General features: G+C 37.2%; 1 protein-coding gene across 1 annotated transcript in view; it reads left to right on the top strand.

Moving 5' to 3' along the window:
* LOC116167896 (potassium voltage-gated channel subfamily KQT member 1-like) overlaps positions 1–22,834 on the top strand; it is an 85,221-nt gene that overhangs the window by 2,094 nt on the left and 60,293 nt on the right. Inside the window, exons 3-4 of the mRNA XM_031483490.1 lie at positions 13,999–14,125; positions 15,485–15,660. Coding sequence (XP_031339350.1) covers positions 13,999–14,125; positions 15,485–15,660 — 303 coding nt within the window. The remainder of the gene's footprint in view (positions 1–13,998; positions 14,126–15,484; positions 15,661–22,834) is intronic.

Raw genomic sequence — 22,834 nt, 5'->3', positions numbered from 1 at the left:
CTAACTGAATCCCATGGCACGTTATCGTCTAGACAAAGCTACTTAGCCTGAATAACAAAATAATAGGACTACTTATTACTACATATTAAATGCTTCTTGGTTAGAAATCGGCATTTTAGAAAATATTACAAATTGAAAAACTGCACTTTCTGAATGTAAACACAGCAGAATAATTTACAAATTACGGCTGTTGTTATTTTATAATGCATCGTGTTTCAATTGTTTAATTTTCCAAGGCCTACCTAAAATTGTAGGGTGCTTTTCATTCGCGCCATCGACGAATACCGGAAATACGTAAAAAGTAAATTTAAGATGCAATTTAAGCATTTTTATTTTAATTAATTAATTTCATTTTTCCAATATTTGAGGTTAGGAACGAGATTTGTAAAAACGGTCTTCGCTGGCCTCTTTGGCTGTTATTTGGCTACTTTGTCATAAAGAAAAAATCAAAACTAGCCCCCTGGCGGAGAAGGATTCGACTAAATTAACTATATTTTGATTCTTATTGTCCAAGGAATATTCTTTTCAACGATACCAAATTTGTTACAATCGGTCAAACGGTTAAGAAGTTAAAGCAGGTTATTACAAAAACAATTGAACGCCCCACGCCATCTTTATTTTTGAAATAACTGAGTTTTTGTTTTTACGAAAATAATAGATAAACTGGTTCTCTTTAAAAATGTGAAAAAATGTTTAGTTTATTATGCGAAATTTAAAGAAAATGCAATTTTAAAATTTAAGATGGCCGTTGGTCATTTTTAGAACTTGAAAATATTTTCCAGGGATTCTTCATAAAGTTTGTAAAATGAGTAAAGTTTCGATTTCGGATTAGCGCTTTATTAACGCACGCCATCAGTTTATATACCTTTGCCGTTCTAACACATAATAATTGTGGTAGAAGGCAAGTGGGTAGCCAGTTTCGTCACCGCGGGTGGTGAACTAAGAAGGACGCTCTACGTTAAAGGAATTTTAAATGCAAATACATGCACCAAAAAAAGATATCAATAGGTAAGTCATGCTTTGGCGCGGCTCGAGATACGTCACTGCATTGCGCTTTTAAATGGACGTTTCCCGAGCCGCGCCAAAGCATGACTTACCTATTGATATCTCTTTTTGGTGCATGCATTTCTATTTAAAATTCTTTTAACGTAGAGCGTCCGTCTTAGTTCACCACCCGCGGTGACAAAACTGGCTACCCACTTACCTTCTACCACAGTTATTATGTGTTAGAACGGCAAAGATATATAAACTAATGGTGTGCGTTAATTAAGCGCTAATCCGAAATCGAAACTTACTCATTTTACAAACTATAACCGATTTATCCAATAATTTTTTTACCCCTAAGTCATACGACGAACGGTTCCCGAGATATGACCCAGGAACAGTCTTAATGGGTCACTCGGTACAACTCCGACCACCATGCACATGTTTTTTGTTCCTTACTCCTTATGAAATTATCACCATATAAATCAGAAGACCGTACGTGGGAGTTTATGGTTCGTAATTTGTTTAGCATATTAACTACAGAAATCCAATAAAAGGATTACCATCAAACGGAAACCTTACTCATTGCCATGCATTCACGAACCATAGAGATTAGTAGAGTCGAAGTACTTGCATTTTTCACAAGACGCCTAAACTAATATTCTCAATTTTCGCAATACCGTTTTTAAATTCCAGGCCAGACAAAAACCAAAGCTGCTTATTACGTTCCGTTATGTTAGACATTAAGGTCAAGGTTAGACTATAATCGAGCAACTTTGTTTCATTGATTTTTATGTGTACAGAATGACCTGTTCCGAGTATTCGAATTAAACATTCAAGGAACGACAGTAATTTATTGGTCGGCAGCACTTACAGGCGCGATAAAATCATGTCAAGTGTTACGCCGCCGTCGAAATTATTTTAATTAACATTAAATATTTAACTGGAATAAAGCAATCTAACCTTAAAACTAGAGCTTGTTGCTTTTCCCCCGGAGAAATAATCCCCGAAAGCGTAGACCCGAAATGTGTTTAAATAATTAATTCACAGCAACAATTTTTACAGTACATCCTTCGGTCGGCGCATTCGGGAGTTAAGTAATTTTTTTCGGTGAATTTAATTTTGAATTTTCAAGGAGGTAGATTACGTGACGTACTTCTTTGACGGAAGTAATCAAATTGGGGTTAGTGCGCGAAACCTAACTATATAGGGTAATCCCAAACTAAATTTAAACTTCCAAATGTCACTATCATGAACTGAAAGCGCCTTTGGGGTGTACAAATTTCAGGTGAGGTCTGAAAGGTTTTCGATTCCCGTAATTAAGTTTTTACAACTCAAAGGCACCTAAGGAGATTACATATACCTGCTGGTTTATTGGTATATATTTAGCTGCATGTACTTTGTTCTGTTCCCATTGAATGCATAAACAATTGAGAAAACCGTCATAATTTCTAGCTTACTTTGAGAACCGTTCATTTCTGTTTTCATGCTGTATAAATTAAATATGTAATTAGAGAAATTTTCCGAAACCATTCCCTTCTTCTGCTCAGGCACAATTTGTATGCATAGAATAATAGATTTGAATCGTATGAAAATAACATTGCGGCTGTTAATATAAATTGCTTCGAATTCTCAAATATCCATTTTAATAAAGAAATTATACACCTCCAGATTTATCACGAATCGTCATTATTTCTCAAGGGTAAGATTTAAGGAACAAATGTAAAGGTTTAGGTACGTAGGAGGTAGTGAGAATTGTAACGGTCTCTTAAAGATGCTTTAAAATATATTATAAATACCAAGAATTTGTAAAGAATCTTTTCATATATTTTTTCTTTATTTTTAAATGCGAGAGGATGTACCGAAAACAGAGCAAGTATACCCAATATCCTATCCAAACAGGTGTCGTCATTCTTGACCCAGTTCTCGAGAAAAAAATTGGGAACAGAAACGGGACTTTTTGGTTAGCATTTTGGTGAAGACAGTCAGTCTGGTGGTTGTAAAGTTTTTATATAAGATATTGTATTACGTCGTTAAAAAAGTGAATGTTGTATCCACCACCAAAAAAACCACTTTGCAATTGAACTTCGTTTACATCCCTGTTTACATCCAAAATCAAGCGCGGAATCAAGTCAAACATAACAAATGAAGATTGTGAAGCAACATCAGTTGGTGTTTGTGTTTTTGTTGTGTTTTAAAGAAAATCGCAGTTATGACCGGATGATTAAATAATTAAAACTTTATTTAAATTTAATTTGTTTCAATCGCATGTCCGTGATATTTGTTATTAGACCCTGAGTGCCTTTGTTTCTTACAGATTTCTTAATTGTTTTTCTGTCGAATAAATTTGTTTCATCTGTCCTTTGTGTTTATTCAATCCCCAATAACCTAGGATATAAGAGCTCTCAAGATACATTTTTCTATTCGTACCTAGGCTGCCGAGTTTCTCCAATTAATATTTATCCATATCGAGATTTTCGTCGTGGCGAATGCTAGGCCTGCCCTGGAAAAATTATAATTATTTTGTGTAAATGTTGTTAGTACCGAGTTTAGTTGAGCAAGCTGGATAGGTGTTTATGTAGACGGTTTAGTGCCCGTTTGCCACTGCACATAGCAGTCTATACAGTGTGTCCCAGGTAGAACGCACCATAGGGAAACGCCAATGTGTTTGTTCGCTAAAGATCCACGAGGCCTCTGAAATTATCATTCAGCGTCCTACTCCAATCTCTTTCTAGCATCAGGCAAGCGCAATAACGCTAACTTCAAATACATATCAAATGTCTCGTGGCTCCTTCAAAAATACATTAAATCTGGTTTGCCTATGGTCCATTCAACCTGGGACAAACGATATATTTATTACGGAAATACTAGCGAGCGTATTTCATAGCTCATAAATTATAAGAATAATTGGATGCCGTGACAAAATACACAGAATAACAAGTGTGCCTATTGCTTTATGTGGTTTTAGGAAGTGGATATTTTTGGTAAAGAAAGCGTTCAGGGGGTAGTCAACCACATTCGTTGATAGGAGAAAGATATCTAAACGTTAAGTTTAGACGCATTTTATCAATTATATTCAGGTAGCACGTACTATCGAAATACTCCACTACAAGGTAAATTCTTTTCAATTAAAGTTAATTAATTGAATTAGAGATATAATATTTGCAAGTAGCTATAATCCTATCTGTATATGGTCTGATATGAATAAATGCAGCAGATGGGGGCGTTGGTCAGGGACAGACTTAATAAATTAAAGTTAGGGGTTACAAATTTGAGTATGTGCTTTTTTCATAATGAAAATTACGCCGCGCATTTGGCTATCGATTATTTTTTATTGGAAACGGAACTAAGTTTGCTAATTACGCAAGCTGCTAGTAAATTATATTAACTTAGCATTAACTATGCATTGAAGTATTTCAAAGAAAGTTGCACTGGTTTGAGGTGGGTTTTAAAATGTTTACTACGGTTGACGTTAAGGTCAAGTAGTGCTTTAAATATTGGTTCTGTAAGAAGTCCGCGTCCCCGTAGTTAATAGGTGCTGAGTACTGTCATTTATGCGTTCGCTCGTTAGATCGAAATTAAACGCGGCACACGGAGCCCTCCTAAATCGGTGGCAGAAAACTCGGAACAATTGTCTAAGTTTGAAAAAACCTAACACGTTTAAAGGCACCCAGGTGTTTTGCCATCACGATAAGTTCTTTTATGCATTTATAAAGTTTGGTAGAAATTTGACTATAACCTGTTCAGATTATTTTATTCAGATGATGAGCTACGAAAAATGCAATCCCTTGAGTCTAAAGTTTTCCAAATGACAAAAGCTCGAAACTCTTCAATTAATTGCGCCGGTATAAGAAGTCATTTGAGTATTATGGAACTCCCGTACGCTTTCTAATTGTCTAGGGAGATTGATTCTTCAATAGCGCATTTATTGTAAAATGTTTGTGTGGATTGTAAATGAAAAAGAGTTTATTTCCAAAATGTTAAGTATAGAATAAACCTAATTAACTCTTACGATGTCTTTAATTTACCTTGAATCTGTGTTACTGCTGTAACTCAAAATACTGCAAGATACAACGTAAAAATCTACGATCACACTATCATCTAGGTCTAGGAGGTCTCAATCTGAAGAAGGTGAGTGGTGTAATAATCAACGTAATTATCCGTCCCTCTAGAGTACACAACTCTCTTTTCTTTCTCCACCTTATGAAATATATCATAAAGCCAGAGAAGCTCTAAAGAGCCACAGCAGATGTAAGAGCAGCGGTTCCAGACTCTTCCACATAAAACCAGGGAATATCACATCCGGTCCTGCCTTCTTAAATGGGTTTAACGTGTTCATCGCCCATCTCAGGGATCGCTCAGTAACAACCTGGGGAGCTTCTTTTCGGGCAATTGACCTTGCACTGGCCCGGTTAGCTCCTTTTGGTTAGCCGAAGCTGCGTAGTCCCCAGGACCCAATTTTGACTACTTTTACAAATACTTTCCTTTTGGGGTGAACTAGTAAACAAGGTGCATGTATGCTCCGCAACCACTCCAACACAGCACAAATTTCTCTGAATTACTCCAATCCGTGACAAAATTAAAGTATTTTAAATTCATTTAATCAATGCTAAATGAAAAGAATTTCTTTTCATACAGTTTTAGATTCATTTAATAATGGCCTACGATGTGCTACTATAGTGCTCCTCGAAGATTGCCGTTACGATATTTTAAGTGTAAAGCCACCCAAGACTTTTTTAAAAAATACATATACACGAATCGTTAGTACATTTGTGTACTAAAAGATCTAAAAGATTGCGACCTAACGTTTTCCCGAGCAAAATGAAGTAACTTTAAATTTATAATCTTAATATTTCTTTTTTTATATATATAACTCGGCATCCGCAAGGTTGACTTAAAATTAGGTCAGATGGGCAATACAGCAGCCTTGGCCACTTCTCCAATATTTCAATTCTGATTAACACCTAACATAATTCCGGCACCAACAAAAAAAAATATCATGGAAACTCTAATCTGGATCGCACTTACATACATATGAGCTCAGAGTCATATTTACACATACCACGCATGCAAGCGATCGATGAACGATTAATTAAAAAAATATTAATTACTTACAGTTTTCAAATAATCCTGGTCGTTATCTGCTATTTTCTAGCGCATAAAGAAACAAAACACTCGCTGACAAACTCAAAATTTCCTCTTTTCTATTACACTAACTGGCTTTGTTGAATTCCATGACTAAATCTTGTGGCTTTTGGGGCGTGAACTTTCAACAAAAAGAGATTCTTGTAGAGAGGCCTCACTGTGCAATAAGCTGCTTGGTTGACACACACACTCGAACTTAATTTTTCCGAATTCGGATGAAACGCTTTAAATTTCTCAAGATCTTTATTAACTCACTTCTTTCTTCCATAAACAAACTTCACTATCGAAAAGACGAACGCCGTCTTAACATCTAACAGGCTGACTGCCCGAAATAGTGTTTAAAACGTGATACTGTCGGACCACCACCCAAAAAGCTTCCGATATATGGCAAAATGCAAAAAAGTCATATTTTAAACGTCCACCACCAACGAAGCCTCGTTTATCGTTATATTTTCGTCTATAAAGCATCTCTTCCACTTAAAAAAACTCCTTTAAGATTTCGTAAACAAACGCCAGTTTCAAACTAGCACCAAGAACACTCGTTTCAAACACCTTTGTTTTCTTATCAGCGATAAACATGTGCTTATCTTGAAACTAAGTAACTTTCATCTTACGCAGCGCAGTAACAGCTATTTTTACCGCATTGACCTTTCAATAAAATGCGCAAATACGATCAGATAGCAAACATGATCTAAAATAAACAATTACAAAAGCGAAACAAACAAATTACGCCTTTATACTAATTCTAAAGAAAAAAACACTGAAATTCAAATGCACTCCATCCTTAATCAAAATAGCTGACTAGAATTAACTTTAAGAATTGAAATTACTAACATCCAGCACGGTCCATCTTTATTGCAAGTGCCGAACAGTGTGTGATTGCTTTTAATGAAATCATGGGAGGGGACACTTTCACGTAAAACGTTGGAGTCGCAATATCGAGCACCAAGCAGCACTAACTTACCACTAACGATCGTACCTGAGTTTTTTGGTCAAATTATTTTAAGTGGGTAGGGCTGAATTTGTTTCATGAACGTATAGTATTACATTAGTTAGTTCAGAATCCGTGGAAACTGCACTAAGCTGGCGTGCAAGTTCTTAATTTAGTGGAATCTTTAACAGCCGTTTAGGATTGGTAGTAAAAAAGATACTAACCAATGAAAATTAGGCATTGCCATTGCCGGTGTGAAAAATGACTTCGTAATTAAAGAGGCGGTCGTTCAGCTTTGAAAAATTGAACAGAATGAATCTCTCAACGAGCGAGAAGAGATCATAGGTCATAGGATTACTATTATGTGAGAAACCGAAGAGGAAATATAAAATTCTTTAAGTCTAGAGTTGCAAACTTAAATAAAGATCTCCTTTGAATACGTAAGTCAATGTGCACTGACTATTTGTCGAATTTTGAGTGGGTAGGAAAATTAAATGCAATTTTTCAGGCCAATCTCACAATAATTTTGCAGAGTATAAAACGCATTATTAAAAGAAGCCCTATTCATAATTTTACCGGTGACAGAAACCCAACATAAACTCTAAATTGAAATAATATTTATAGCGCATAATAAAATAATCTAGACAGGAAGAATTAAACATTGTAAACGAGAGAAACTAATTTAGAGCTGACAACACTTGAGCGGTAGAGAGGTAAAGTCAGGAGATAATTTGATATTTAAATAAACCGCACACTCTTTGAATGCTCCAAGCCGTACTCAAAACGAAACAAGCTCTAAAAGACGTAGATTTATCATTGAGGAAAAGAACGCGAGCTAACGTTAATTCGATAAAGAAGGAATGGAAGCAGAGAAATCAAATTGGCCCTCCCTGCTATTTCTCAACGCTTTGTTGGAATACATCACGTCAAGATCTACTTAAAGGTAAACTGTAAATTGACATGAGGATTTCGGCTTGTTTACGTTGAGATGAACCGTGGAGAGGGTGGTAACATTTCAAAGTTCAAAGTTAGTTTAATATTAAACATATTGACAGATTGTCTACTTCAAAGGTACGTCTACGTATTATATGCATAAAGATGAAATTAATATGATAATAATGAATAAATCGTTTTTGTCCGTCCATACGTATGCTCATAGGAACCTCGTACGAATTTTTTAACTTCTGAAAAGATATCACCAATTTTTGTTGGTTAAGAAACTTGTTCTACAAATCTCTGAATAATGTGCTTTCTAACACTTGGACCACACGTACTTTTAAATTTAATTTTTAGCATTCTATTATTTTATTACTGCTTGAAATACTTGGCCGGTCAGATGTCAGCAAATTATTGTCTTATGAGCATTTCATTTTCTGCCACGCCGTGTGTTATTTTTTATGGCACTCGTCTACGGTTCTTGCCAACAAATCTCTATGGAAAACCGCGTTTTGTGGTACAATATACTATTACAGGTTTGTAAAGGTCTGCACGTAAAACAAAAGACATACGTGATACAGTGGAAAACGCTTACACTTTTTCCTCAAATACTAACAAATTATACGATGAAAAACTACCTCTTGTATTGCCCCTAGCTTTTAAACTAATAAATCTAAATTATGAAAGTTTCCTCTAAGGGTGTAGTGACAAATTCCGCCAAATCAAAAGACGTGTTCAAAGTGAATATTTTCCAACCGCTTTTTAAGCCAAAGTCAGTAATTAATTTTCTTTAGGAACTTAGGAAGATATCTACAGATGTCCTTTGGTAAAAATTCTGTTCGTAGCAGGAGTCTGAATTTGGAAGGGTGCGTTCTGCAAATCTGTAACAGATAATAACGCAACAAACAAATTAAAGGGGGTAGTGAATCACGCTGCACATAAAATATTGCGAAATATCAATGATAACGTCTGACACGGAGGCAATCGGATATAAAAACTGTAATTAATATACAATAAGAATCAATAATTCGAATGACTTTACACTAGCAAAAGCAAAATTTTGTTATAAACGCATAAACGTGACGTTAAATTCAAGACCAATACTTTACGATGCACAATTAACTAAATTTCCATCCAATAGCAGTAAAATATGATTAATTCGAAATGTAAACAAGCTAATATAAGCAAATTCTTCGGAGTAAACTAACAACGAAATCAAAACAAGCATAAATTATGTACAACTCTTGTGCAGATAAAGCGAAATAGCTTAGTAAATGGATGGATTGTAAGGTATTAGCATGATATCGATTTTTACTTTCTTAGTAGATGATTAATGGGCAGGGGGCTCTTTACACATAAATATTTAAAGGCCGCCCAGCATAGATTCAAAATCCTACGACACTCCATTTCGCAAATATTTAAATTGAAAGCTTTGACATCACCAATGGATATGTCCCGTCCTGATGTTCCACTTGTATTGCCTTTTATGAGTACCCTTTCCGACACTTTGTTGTCCAGGTATTTTCTTCGACTTTACCAATAGATATGTCACGTCCAGTCGACTCATTTTGCTTTTTAGAGGACTTCCCTTCGACAAACCGTTTTCGAGATATTCGTTCTTAAAGTTGCAGTTCTAAGAACTATTTTGAAATCTCTAGGTATAAATTTGGATTTGGTATTAATTCAGACAGAATGAAGTAGATTCACGTGGTTAATGCAAATTAATGTGGTCGGTAATGTAGGAACTCCATCTTTCGCATGACGCGCCAAAACCAATCCTCGATAAGATCGACGTAAAAGGTAATCCAAAAGAAAGAACGACGGGAAACAATAAGAAAACTGCGAGGGAAATTAAACGTAAGCATTGAGTATTGACAGACACCAAGAAGAAAGAAAGAAACCACTCCATAAATAAATATGGTAAAGCCAAAACACTAATCCCATTAAAGGTAGACGCGAAGTCAGAAAAGTAACGGCGTACGAAAAGAAGCATTTGCATCTAACCAATGCGAAAGCAGAACCTTTACTGAAGAGGAAGAAGTACAGCGAATGCGTAAGGCCAAATTAAAGGAGAAAGATAGCATTAAGTATAGACAGCTACAAAGCGTGCACTCTAGCAACAAGACAAAGAAGCACTCGAACGGCCTCGGGCGGCGACACAAAGAACTAAAATAATAAGAAATCTCTATTAAAACTAGTGAATTAAAAAGAAGATGGCGTAAGGATATCAAATAAAACGCCGAATTTAAATTCTGGTCACAAAACAACGAGTTCATCTCAATGCTGAGCGCGCCGTATTGTTCTTTTGTACTTTCTATAGAAACTGTTTTGTACTATCTATCGAAATACTCACTACTCTTTCTCTGGATTGTCGGGAGACAACTAATTACCATTGTAATCTGTCTCATTTTAATTTATCTTCGATGCAAAATTCTAAGAAAACCAATAAACTAATATGTGCAGATGTAAAGAAAACTATCCCATTATGTTAGGACACATCTATAAGATGCAGTCTACTAAATATAATCGCCTATTTTTCATTTATACTATCTGTTAACATATAAAGCGAGCAATTCACCTTTCATTTGTTCGGGGGTTATTGTTTGAGTCCGAAAGGTTACTGTCCAGGCATTATTTATCCGAGGGTTATTGTCTCACAGTGGTGCACCTAGTTAAGGGATAGGGTGTAAGTTGCCCGGGGGTTTGTGTCTTGTAGAGAACTTCGCTTTTTTGTCGATTAACCGTGATCTCTGGGCCATCAGGGCCGGATTTAGCATGGGGTCATGTGGGCCCGAACCCATAGCCGAAAATTCTTAGGGGCAGCAAGAAACCAAATTAGTGAAATACTTCTACAACACTATCGTGGGAAAATAACATAACATCTTAAGAAATTGAAGTTGGAATGTTATGCACACTCTTCTCAACTTAAAAGTAATCATGAGATATGGAGTAACATTGTATTAACTGTGAGTAACTTTGTATTAATATTGTAGAAAATTTAGGGCTTCTTCCGAAAATTTTTGTTGTTGCAAACGCTTAATTAAGGTGCCCTCTAGCCATTTTTATCAGTTTCATGATGGTACCTAGGGCGCTTAATAACGTCACGTAACCGTTAGATTCTCTGAACTTTCTGAAACACGATTCAGTGGTTACATTTACATAACGTATATTATTAAAGGTAAAATTAGATATAGCCCCATGATCAACTCCTGTTGATGTAATGATGCGGAAATATTAATAAAAAAGAGTACATTTCTTTAAAGATTATTTGTTCACCGATTGTCATGGTCCGAAAGAAAGATAGCGTGGTGCGCTTCTGTATCGATTTTCGTAGTCAACGAAGTCACTATTAATGATGCCTATCCGTTACCGTTCATAAATGGGATTTTGGACCGCCTGCGTCAAGTCCGCTGTATCTCCAGCATCGACTTGAAACAAGGGTATTGGCAGATATCGCTGACCAAAACCAGTTGACCCATCAACGCTTTCACCATAGCCGGCCGAGGACTTTTCCACTTTAAAAGTTATGCCCTTTGGGTTACATTCCACACCAGCCACGTTCCAGCGTCTCTTAGACCGTGTGATTGGGCCGGAAATGGAGCCCCGAGTGTTCACCTAGCTAGACGACATCATCGTGCCGGGGATCACGTTCAACCACACTGAGAAAATATGAGGGAAATTTCCCACCGTCTCCGTTGGGCCAGTCTCAAAATCAATCCCGAAAAATGTCATTTTTTCCGCCCGTCACGGAAACATCTGGCCACGTTGTGAGCAATGGCGGTCTCCAAACCTAAGCCGCCATAGAACAATTACCGACTCCGCACAACACCAAAGCCGTCAGGAGATTTCTTCGGGTAGCATCCTGGTACCGCCGTTTTGTCTCGAATTTTTCAAACATCGTAGCCCCATTGACCAAACTCCTCCGAAAACGCGAAAGATGAAGGTGGAGTGAAGATCATGCCGTATTTTCTCCAGGCTACTCAAATTTTTCCCGTGAACTTGTTTTCCCGAATACTTTCCACGGTCAACAAGAACCTACGAATCCCGATACTCATACCGACGTGATCTCCGAAATTTCAGAGCACCGTACCCGTCTAGATAATCTCCAGGATGTGTTTCAATTGGTTGCAAGGACCGTTTTCCAAGCAGGCAAACCATTACATTTTCCGACACCGAGAATTGACACCACATTAGGGGACTTGGTTCTCCGAAAAGATGATCCCCTATCCAAAGCTTCCATGGCGACCAGCTTTGCCAAACACCCGGTATCTCGAAGTGTTTTAAGTTGGCCGCTTCGATACTAAGGTGTTTCTGAATCTACTTATTTGCTGTAGGAGACGAGGAGTGCGTTTTCATTTTTGTTTAATTGTTTATTTATCGCCGGTACCGCAAGTTCCTGTAGGAATATTTAAATTTGCAGATATCGGAAAAATATGGGATCGATATCAGACTTCAAGTTTTTTAAGCGCGTTTCTTTTGAAATAAAGTCCAGCTCAAACGGGCGGGTTTTTCTGTAACTGTAATTAATTACTACTAATTATACTTACGTGCTTTGCTGGATGGAAGTTTCGGAAAACGGAGTTCTAATTGACACCCATTGTTTCTTGGAATTTAAATGCAATCGGCAAGGTCGAGATAGCACGCTGCTATTTGTAAACGCACGGCCTTCGAGTCGTAAACAACTTTTCCATCCTGGTTTTTCGTATACCGTTAGAAAACTGAAATCGATTAATCGGAAATTAACGAACCAAAAACTTAATAAGATTGATCCCTCTTCTTCTCTGGCAAAAGAGCTTTCGGCGGCGATAAAAACAATTTAAATATTCCTACAGAAATGGTTGCAAAACTGAAAAATTCACTACTTAACTTACTTGCGTTATCGGCGGTGAACAAATAATTAAACAAAAAAAACACACAAAAAACTCACTCCTCATCGCCTAGAGCAAATAAGTAAATTCAGAAACTACTTAGTAACGAAGCGGCCAACTTAAAACGCTTCTAGATACCGGGTGTTCAGCAAAGCTGGTCGACTACACAAATATACGGTGTGATTATAACTTGGGGTTTGAACTTCAGAGCAGAAAACAGGTGCTTCGTTACATAGGTTACGGTAGACCAGTTTTGTTATCATTCCTGGCTGTTTCGGTGGGATGGGCCATGGTGCCATATTGGTAATGGGAAGGTAGTGGTATCAATTGTGAATGTGCGCAATGGCGACGGTTTTATGATTGAAATTATTAATTTTAGTCTAAATAAACTTGTCTTAAAATTAATATTGCGCGCCTGGGTGCTCAGTGTGACCCATAGAAAAGTACAGAATGTTGAAACATACGCAGAATTTTAGTACTACGAGTACAACTTATCAAAATAAATAAGACTACGATAACTAGATTTTAAAACACAAAGTAATTGCTGTATTTTCACAATCACTGCTTACAATTTTTATTTTACAAATAATCACTCGGTTTGCTCAAATTAACAAGAGATTCAAAATTACTGGGTTCAAAAACACACATGAAAAAAATTTTAAAAAATTACAAAGACCTTAAATCTAGAATCAAACTTTCTCCAACGCTACCCAAACCAAATTTATTGTTCATTAAACAACCCCGCCAGACGGAAATTGAGAAGAAATGTGACCTACTTCTTAAGCACTTGTATGATTTTTACGGTATGCCAATTGTTGAATTGAGACGATAATTGCAAAAGGTTTGCAGGCTTTGTAATCAGTTCGTTAATACTACTGCATTAGAGTGTAATTTCTACAAAGCAAACTTCAGTATCACTATTACATTAACACCCATACATCCTCGCCTACAAACCAAAAATAGATTTTAGTGACACAATAACCTAAAGGTAGTTAACAATTCTCGAGTGTCACAGGTGTTGAGGTAATGTGACAATAAGTCATTAATATCGACGTTTTACTTGAATAATTATTGTTGTACTAAGCACTTTTACACAGAAATAGGATTCAATTATCGTATTTTCTTTCTTTTCAGGAAATATGTCTAGTAGTTTTCTTCGGAGTCGAATATATCGTACGATTATGGTCGGCGGGGTGTAGGTCGAAATACATGGGATTTTGGGGTCGTCTTCGTTTCATTCGGAAACCCATCTGTATTATTGGTAAGTACCGGCTTCTCTTTATTAATTCTAAAAACAAACGGTGCTTTTGCGTTTGTTGGTTGCGGAGAAGGTTAGCCGTTTCTAAGTGAATGTGGTTTGTGTAACTTTCATAAATGTTATTAAAGAGGTCCATTAGGAATTCCATTTCGCATAAATAAATTAACAGATAAGTTAGTAAATGTTTGATGTGATATCAAAATTTGTAGTAAACAGACGCCATTATACACGCTCTGAAATCGTCATTAAGGCCTTAAGTTTCCTGTCATTAGTTTTCTGTGTAATTAATAGTTATCGACCCTTTTATGGCGGCCACCTGTTTCTTTAGTATCTGTATATAAGATCTCCTTCCAACTTCCGAGTGAAAACGATATGGGGAAAAAAGCTATGTTCTTATTTATGTCAATGTACCGGATGATGTCGGCTAAGAATTACGATTATTAAAAGATTAAACAAAATTTTGCATTTGTACTATTCCTAGTCCCTGCCCGCCTCGATATCTGCTGTTTTCACTTTAAAGGCATCTACTATGATCACTCGAAGATTATTCTCCGCCGCTCAGATAACTCACCACTTTTTAAAAATGACTCAGGAAGGCAGGAGTAAACGTGACTTCAACGCAATTTAAACTTTGAACATTTGTTTGCACCTGTCTAGGCCCAAGAGTTTCAGAAGCCTTCAAACAACCAGTGCAAAACCTCGAAGTGCGTGTCTTTACGATTTTCAGCGATTACAAGCATTCAATAAAAAGTCGGGAAAATGCAGTCTTAAGCAAGTATGGTACTTGGATCTCACATTTCTCTACGGACATTAAATACACCAGCGGCGCCGAAAATATCCCTGTAGTTGCAGCATCACGAATATGCAACGTCACTTCTACCATAGATTACACTACTTTGGATCAAGCCCAAGAGGTCCACGCTCAATCACAAAAGTATAGACTGTTGCAAAGTATACGTTTTCATATTCCTCATCTGTTATCAAACTAGCAAAGGAAATCGGCTTTACATAGGTACCCAAGTCCTTCAGGAAAATCATCATTTCTGTAACCAATAGCCTGTCCCATCCTGGAATAGAATGCAGAAAGGTGTTAGCCAAGAATTAGAATATAAAAGCAATGAATTTAATAATTATATACTTGATCACAACAATTTATCCCCATATGAATTAAGTCTACTATTAACCAAGGTAAATGCTTTGATTATTCTGACTCTAGTTTCTCGGTTTAATAGACAGAGATAAAGATGCTAATGTTTTACAATGCCGTTTAATTAGAAACGTGGCCAAAGTATTTTTTTTATCGTACCAGGGTACGTAAGCCTTATTACTAGGATAGTCATCTGAAAATTGTTTTTGTTTCAGATTTAATTGTCGTAGTCGCGTCGGTCGTAGTTCTAACAGTTGGTTCAAATGGTCAGGTATTCGCCACCTCCGCCATTCGAGGTATTCGATTTTTACAAATACTGCGAATGCTGCACGTTGATAGACAAGGAGGAACGTGGCGTTTGCTTGGCTCCGTTGTATTTATTCATCGACAGGTGAGTGTTGATTATTTTTCTTGAGGTAGTTGTTTTTATGCAGACCAGAACTTGAATTATATCAAACTTTAAATAGGAACTTTCAAGTTGTACAGTGTACACCCTAAACATATCGGAAATAATGATTTAAGCAACGCAATTGTTTTTGTTGTATTGCCATTGTATAATTGTGTTATATTATGGTATAATGTATAAGCAATTGTGGTATAAGTAACTAGATATCCTCGAACTCCAGTCGAGAACCGGCTGGGAACTTTCTTTACGAAATGGGATAATTCGAAGTACCAAAAAGAGAAGTCTGAGAAGTGCAGTGCAAGCACTCAACTCAACTCAACAATATTATAATTTATACTCAGTGACATGGAAATTGCAACACCAAGAAGGAGTTGGAATTTTTTGACCAAACTTGGCAGAAACGTTTAGCTACTAAAAGGTAACAATTGATTAAAATTTCATTCATATGGATCAAGTGGTAATGGCTTATTTGACAGTTCTTTCATTTTTTTCTAGTATTCTTATATCGTGTACGTTTTGCGAGATTTTGTTCAGTTCTTATTGTTTTCGCTGTTAATCGTTTCTTTTGAGGCTGTGAACATGCCTAGATACCTACGTCAAAGTGGAAATTACCGCGAATTAAGAGAAGTTGACAGGTGTCGTATTGTTGGTTTGGGCGGAGGTGGTTTTTCGTTCACAAAAATTGCAAGTCACCTTAACCGAAGTCAATCCACCATACCATGATTCGTTGCAATCGGGCATGGATTTGGGAAGGGGCAGGATCGTCGTAGAGAGGAAAGGGAGGGGGCAGGAAAGGGTGGGGGGCGAAAAAGAACAATTGAAGTGCGGGATCGCCATCTTTGACTTATGGCAACAAGAAACCGATTCTCTAGTACCAGGTCAATTGCCGACCAATTGTTAGCTAACGAAGGTCGTCCTGTAACACATCGAACGGTTTACCGCAGAATCAGAGCTTACGACTTGCAATCCTATCGGCCACATCTTTTGTTACCATTAACAGCTCAACACCGCCAGCAGCGTTTGGATAGGTGTAGGTTGCGACTGCACTGGAACCTAGAGTGGCATAGGGTGGTTTTCAGTGATGAATCCCGATTTTGTTTGGGTATGCATGATGGCCGTATGAAGGGCAGCCGAAGACGTGGGGAACGTCGCAATGTTGAATTTTCTGTTATGAGGCATGTGCACTAAGCTGTGGGGACTATGGTATGGAGTACTATAACTTATGGGAGTAGGGCTCGTTTGTTATTCATTCGAGGTAATATGACCCCCCCAGCGATATGTGGATGACGTGATAGAACCCGATATTCTTCCATCTCTTCAGCAGTTGGAAGACCCACTTTTCCAGCAGGATAATGCCCCTCCCCACATTGAAAGACGTTCTATGGACTTATTTGCACATGATAATGTCAATTTCTTGCCATAGCCACCCAGATCTCCCAGTATATCGCCTATCGAGCAAGTTTGGGACATTATGAAGAGAAGACTGATGAACTTACCGCATCCTCCGCAGACGCTGCAAGCTCTACACAATGAATTAGAGGTTACTCACAGTTGCTTGGGACACAATACCTCAAGAGGAAATCGGCCGTCTGCTAAAATCGATGCTACGAAGCGTGAGGGAGTGCGTAACCAATAGGGAGGGACTACTATTATTATTAATAAAAATATGTTTATATTTCATCCTTTTTCTTTTAAATTTTAATCAATTGTTACCTTTTAGTAGCTAAACGTTTCTGCCAAGTTTGGTCAAAAAATTCCAACTCCTTCTTGGTGTTGCAATTTCCATGTCACTGAGTATATGAGAAAAATCTAAACTCAGGGTTGTTCTCGTCAAATTCCTCCCTGCCGTTGGGCGACCATTGTAACGGTTTCTTGCGTTATAATGAAAATTGCTACCTACTATCCCCTTTACTATAGTAATTCGTAAAAGTAAAATGAACCAAGCTGGATGATTCTCGTGACTTATCAGTGAATTCAAACTTAAATTATTTTCCTCTAGATTGGCCCACGTATGTATACAGTTTAACTTTAATTTCTTTTTGTTTTTTGAAACCGGAGTAGATGACCTCTTTAAGAGTTCGCCTTTGACATTTAACTGATATAAATCCGAATTTGTACCACCCCTACAGTAAACGGTTCTGTTTTGAATACAAAAAAATGGTTACCTTAAGCACCCAAAGCTAAGGACTACCCAGAGGACTACCCCTTGGTCGTTTAACCGTGAAGTGCAAATTAGCTCCACTAGGTTGATTTAAATAGTTGAAAAGGACAGCCGATGCAAAATCAAGGTATATCTTTCACCAAACCATATTTTCATTTAAACCTTTACGCGTTCGTATTTACTGTAATAGTTTTGCACGTTATTCCAAGGAAATGAGGGTCGCCAAGTATTAATTCGATTATTAGAGCTGCACATCAATATATTATAAAATACCCTGTAATAAATTACGGGTGGTCACTTTAACTACGCTAACGGCTCGCGGCTCCACAAGAAATTTTTTAACATAAATCAGGTACACCCTGAGCTAAATTACAGATGGATGACTTAACTTCACTCACGACTCATCGCGAATTGCCTTTCCGAACTCCCAACTTTCCACTACTCAATTCAACGTGGAGTAATTTCCCGCTGATCTTACAAAACCCAAGCCACATAGCAGTCTAGATAACAACTGCAATTTAAACAAGAACCAAGACGTTTTCGCGACACTGTGCCACTTTTTTGTGAAACTTTTAATCCCACAAACAGAATTAATCTAGTTGCGTTTGTTTCTGAGATACAGGGTGAAAACGAGAGGTTTAACTTTTTGGGATGTTACCACCCATATAAGATAGAAAAAAGGTACAAACTGCCTATTCTAAATATTTTTACACAAAATCCAGTGGTGTAGTATGTTTGGGCCACCTTTTCTGAAATTTGACCCAACGTTGATATTTTTTATATGCAACATCCTATATACATTAACGTCAATTTTTGCATTCTTTTTCCTGATTACATTGATGTATCACAACCTATATTTTGGTTTAATTTTAGCCATGAACCAAAAATGAAACCCATATTTTTTAGGGTTTTGAAATAGTGGGCCATGGATTTATGAAGATGTTTTTTTTATTGTATTCATGTCATCTAAAAATTTTGAAAAATATGGTGTATAATATATCATTATATACAAAAACACAGGTTGATACATCAGTATAATCAGGAAAACGATAAATGTAAATAATTGACTGTGAAATATACATTTAAAAAATACCAACATTGGGTTAAATCTCAGAAAAGGTGGTCCAAAACATTTTTTGGCTACGCCACTGGATTCTACGTAAAAATATCTAAAAGTAACAGGCTTTACATTTTTTCCCAAATCCCAAAAAGTCAAACTTTTCGTTTTCACCCTGTATCTCAGAAACAAACTAGCTAGATTGATTCTGTTTGTGGCATTAAAAGTGGTACGGGGTCGCGAAAATCCCAAGTCTCTATCATTAAAAACAACTGAAATATACACCGCAGTCTCAACTAAAATAGGACACACGGTACAAAATCGAACAAATTTAAGTAAAATTCGAATCAAATAGTCACGGACCACTTACTTTTTATGAAGCAACTTTCTACTGAATTGCTCATTATTATTAAATTGTAATTGAGGTACCCTCAACATAATGTACGTCCCCTAAATTCCAAAATTAGCCTTTCTTCTTTAGTTTTTGTTTTAAACGACCTAAAAAGATGGATCTCTACAGTATTACCCTTACAATAATCTCAACTATAACGCTTTGGTCCGACACTTAACATTCCAATGCGTAGAAAATAATAAGAGAATTACTAAATTCTTAGTTGGTGAATCCCTACAATATCAAAAAAGAAAACTTTTAAAGGAGGATGAAAACCTGTATGCCAAACTTGCTTAGACTTGGTGTTTTTATGATAACAAGTTTTCAGACGTTCGATTTCAATTCTATTTTTTGCGGGCTGAGGAGTGCTGAAAAAAGGCTAATGAAGGCACGCAAATTAAGGCTTTTGGGGGTTTAATTCTTAAACGAAACGTGTAACGGGGGCCCTTTAATGGCGTTAATTTTTTTCGAATTATTAATAGTCAGTAAGTTCTTAATAAAATTGGGGATCTGTAATTTTTCGGGTCACTGGTTTCCTTGTGCGTTGACCGATTAATCATAATAATAATAAAGATCTTCATTATGATTATACGGTATACCTATAACCAATAGTAACCTTAAATTGACTATAAGGCGAGGTTGATGAAGCGGCAAACTCGTTTCCTGTTCTTCCACCTAACCCATGAATTCGGTAGCATTAAAGAAAAAAATAGAAATATATAAATCTCATATCGATGATAACATTAAAAAAAGATAATAAATAACTAAAAATGAAAACAAAAATACACTCTTCACTCGTAAAATCCTTACACTCAAATATCTTAGATCTGCTCTGCATTCAGTTTTTCCTTGACAGAAGAAAGGCATTATACATCTATACAGGGCCCTTTCGTGGTATGAATTTTGAATGAATTTTTTTCAAAATCTGATAGGGCATAGGTACCCGAAAACCTATTCAAAGACGTGGCACCCATCTATGTAACTTTTATGGTTGCTGAGAAAAAAAATTAAAGAAAAAATCCAAATTTCACCACTGCTTTGGGGTGCTTCCCAAAAGTAACACGTTGGACCCTCGGTTTATTTGGAAAAAGTGCATGTCCTGATCCCCTCTATCACCCAATTTTTTCACATGCGGTCATGTAACACCCTGTATACCTTCACAATGTAAAAGAGCGCTTGAATGTTTCCATTGGGTATGGAGGTGGAGGTTATCTTGCCATCTACCCGTACTTGCTCCCTATCGTGTTTGCGACCAAGGAGAATTGCAGATGACTTTCCTGGATTGATTTGAACGTAATCTCTCTCTGATATTGGTATATGTGGCTTAGGAAAGTAAATGGTGACAGTATGACGGGCGGTAAATGGTAATACTATCTTAATTTGTTAACACGTGTCCAAAACAATCCGGTCAAGATTACGTATGATGATATTAACTACCAGTATCCAAAAACATCGATCGAAATCTTGTAGCTAAATAGGAAGCTAAATTACCAATAAGAATTGCGACGTAGATACGTTTACGCCATTTAAATTCTAGACATTCCTGCTCGGCGAAAATCTTTAGCGGTGATTGCATACGTTCACCCTTTAATTAGAGAATTATTTCCCCTACGTACAGATAGATCTAAGCTCTCTCGCTCGGGATTATTTAATCGTAAAACGTGCGAATTCGCGTTTGCAAAGACGACTTGATTGCAAATGCCTACGGCTCGTTATGTTCTTTCATAGTTGAAGTGATAATCCTAGATAGATTCCGATGAAGCTCGCCCATTATCACTTTTATGGCGTGAAAGGTTTACTGCCTTTGATAATACGAAACGTATTGGGAGTACAAAATTGAAACGAATATTGAACACAAATAGCAGGCTTCCCTAATAAAGCTATGCACGTTCGCGTACCCAAAGGTCTATGATTTTATGTAAAACTCTCATGCAATGCTGACTACCCATACGTTTTGGTAGCACTAACAACGATCAGTACTGATTCTTCAGTGTCCATTGCTTAATAGCTTGCTTTATTGTACAAATCTTCATCATTAGAATTAGTGCGAACTACATCAGAGGATATCGCGAGTGGAAAATCTTCTCAGTTTTCTTAAGCACTGACTAATTAGCAAATTGAAGCGTTGTTTTTACGTAATGCTCTAGAAGTTCTTCATTGATTTTAATTAGAAACTAGAAAATGATAAAGTGGCAAAATTCACTTGTATCTACAAAATGTTACTTGCGGCCCTTTCTACAACAATCTTAAAAACACACATCCGTTTCCTCTATCCAGGTTATCACTTCATAACATGTTCCGTAACCCAGGCATTGCGGATTATTATGGGCCACGTGAATTATCCTCCTTATTCCAAGATGTCCCGGAAAAACGCTAGCGCATTTTTTTTCAAGCACGCCGCGGCCGTGGTTATAGAGCTGAAAGAGTAGAGTGAAAACTCATGTGGTTCTATATTTGCCATCTTCTATAATTCTTATTCTGGCGGTTGAACTTATTTTGTAGATCCTGACGCTAGTTATTTGGAGGGGTTCTGCATTTTATCCGAGAGTGGAGGTTATATACGAAGTATGTCCGGAAAGAATTGCGATTGATCTTTACCTGGATACAAGAGGGCCCGTAGATCACTATATAGTTTACAGAGGAAGCAGTAGTGAGGACCGTCAGTGAAACGAGGTGACTAGCGGCAGTTGGCTCCGAAACTTTGGAGTGAGTAAATCAAGATTTTGGTGAGCCCTATCTAAACCTGTCGTGGAAAACGTAAGAAAGTGAAAATGCTTTTGGGGCAGCGTTATTCGATCACGTTTCAAACCTGACAAAACTCCTACAAAGACTTTTGGTATGATTTGTGAGTCTTATAAAGACCTTGGTATGTCACGAACAAAAGTTTTTGGGTGGCAAAAAAAGTTCAAGGGTACAAGAGAAGAGGTTGAAGATATGGACGCGCTGGACAATCCTAAACAAGCCGATCTGACGATAAAATACGTGATCTTTAGAACACTGACCGTCGTCTAAATGTGCGACTGATTGCTCAATAACTCAATTTTTCTAAAACGATTGTTCACGATATAGAGACATGTCGTGTGTGGCACTGTGGCAGTTTCAGAAGACATGGTTGAACGTTTGCAAGAGAGGATCCATATCTTTTAGACAAAACTCCTGAATCAAAGCGACAGTGTGCGGAGTGGCACACCAACCGGTTTCCAAAGCTAAAGAGAGCAGTGATGAGCAAGTCGGGCGTAAAATCTATGCTGATTGTTTTTTTTCGACGCCAAAGGGTTAGTACACAAGGATTTTGTACCTGTTGGTCAATCTGTCAATGGTAGCCACCCTAGAGCTCTGACCAGTGCCCAGTGACTCTTTTTTTTGTTCCCCCGCATCAAGAGAGACCTGAAAGGACGGCGTTTCGAGTCGAATCAAGTGGTTCAAGACGCATCGATTAGGTGCCTGAATAATGGTCGATTGCAGAGTTTCAGGGTGGGCCTATGAAAATTGTAAAAATCACTGGCAGCGTTATAGTGATCCCCAAGGGGCCCATTTTGAAAGATGCTGA

Source organism: Photinus pyralis, unplaced genomic scaffold (assembly GCF_008802855.1).
Source record: "Photinus pyralis isolate 1611_PpyrPB1 unplaced genomic scaffold, Ppyr1.3 Ppyr1.4_LG4, whole genome shotgun sequence".
NCBI lineage: Eukaryota > Metazoa > Arthropoda > Insecta > Coleoptera > Lampyridae > Photinus > Photinus pyralis.
Note: the sequence above shows the minus strand (reverse complement) of the source record. Positions and strands in the feature narration are given on the sequence as shown.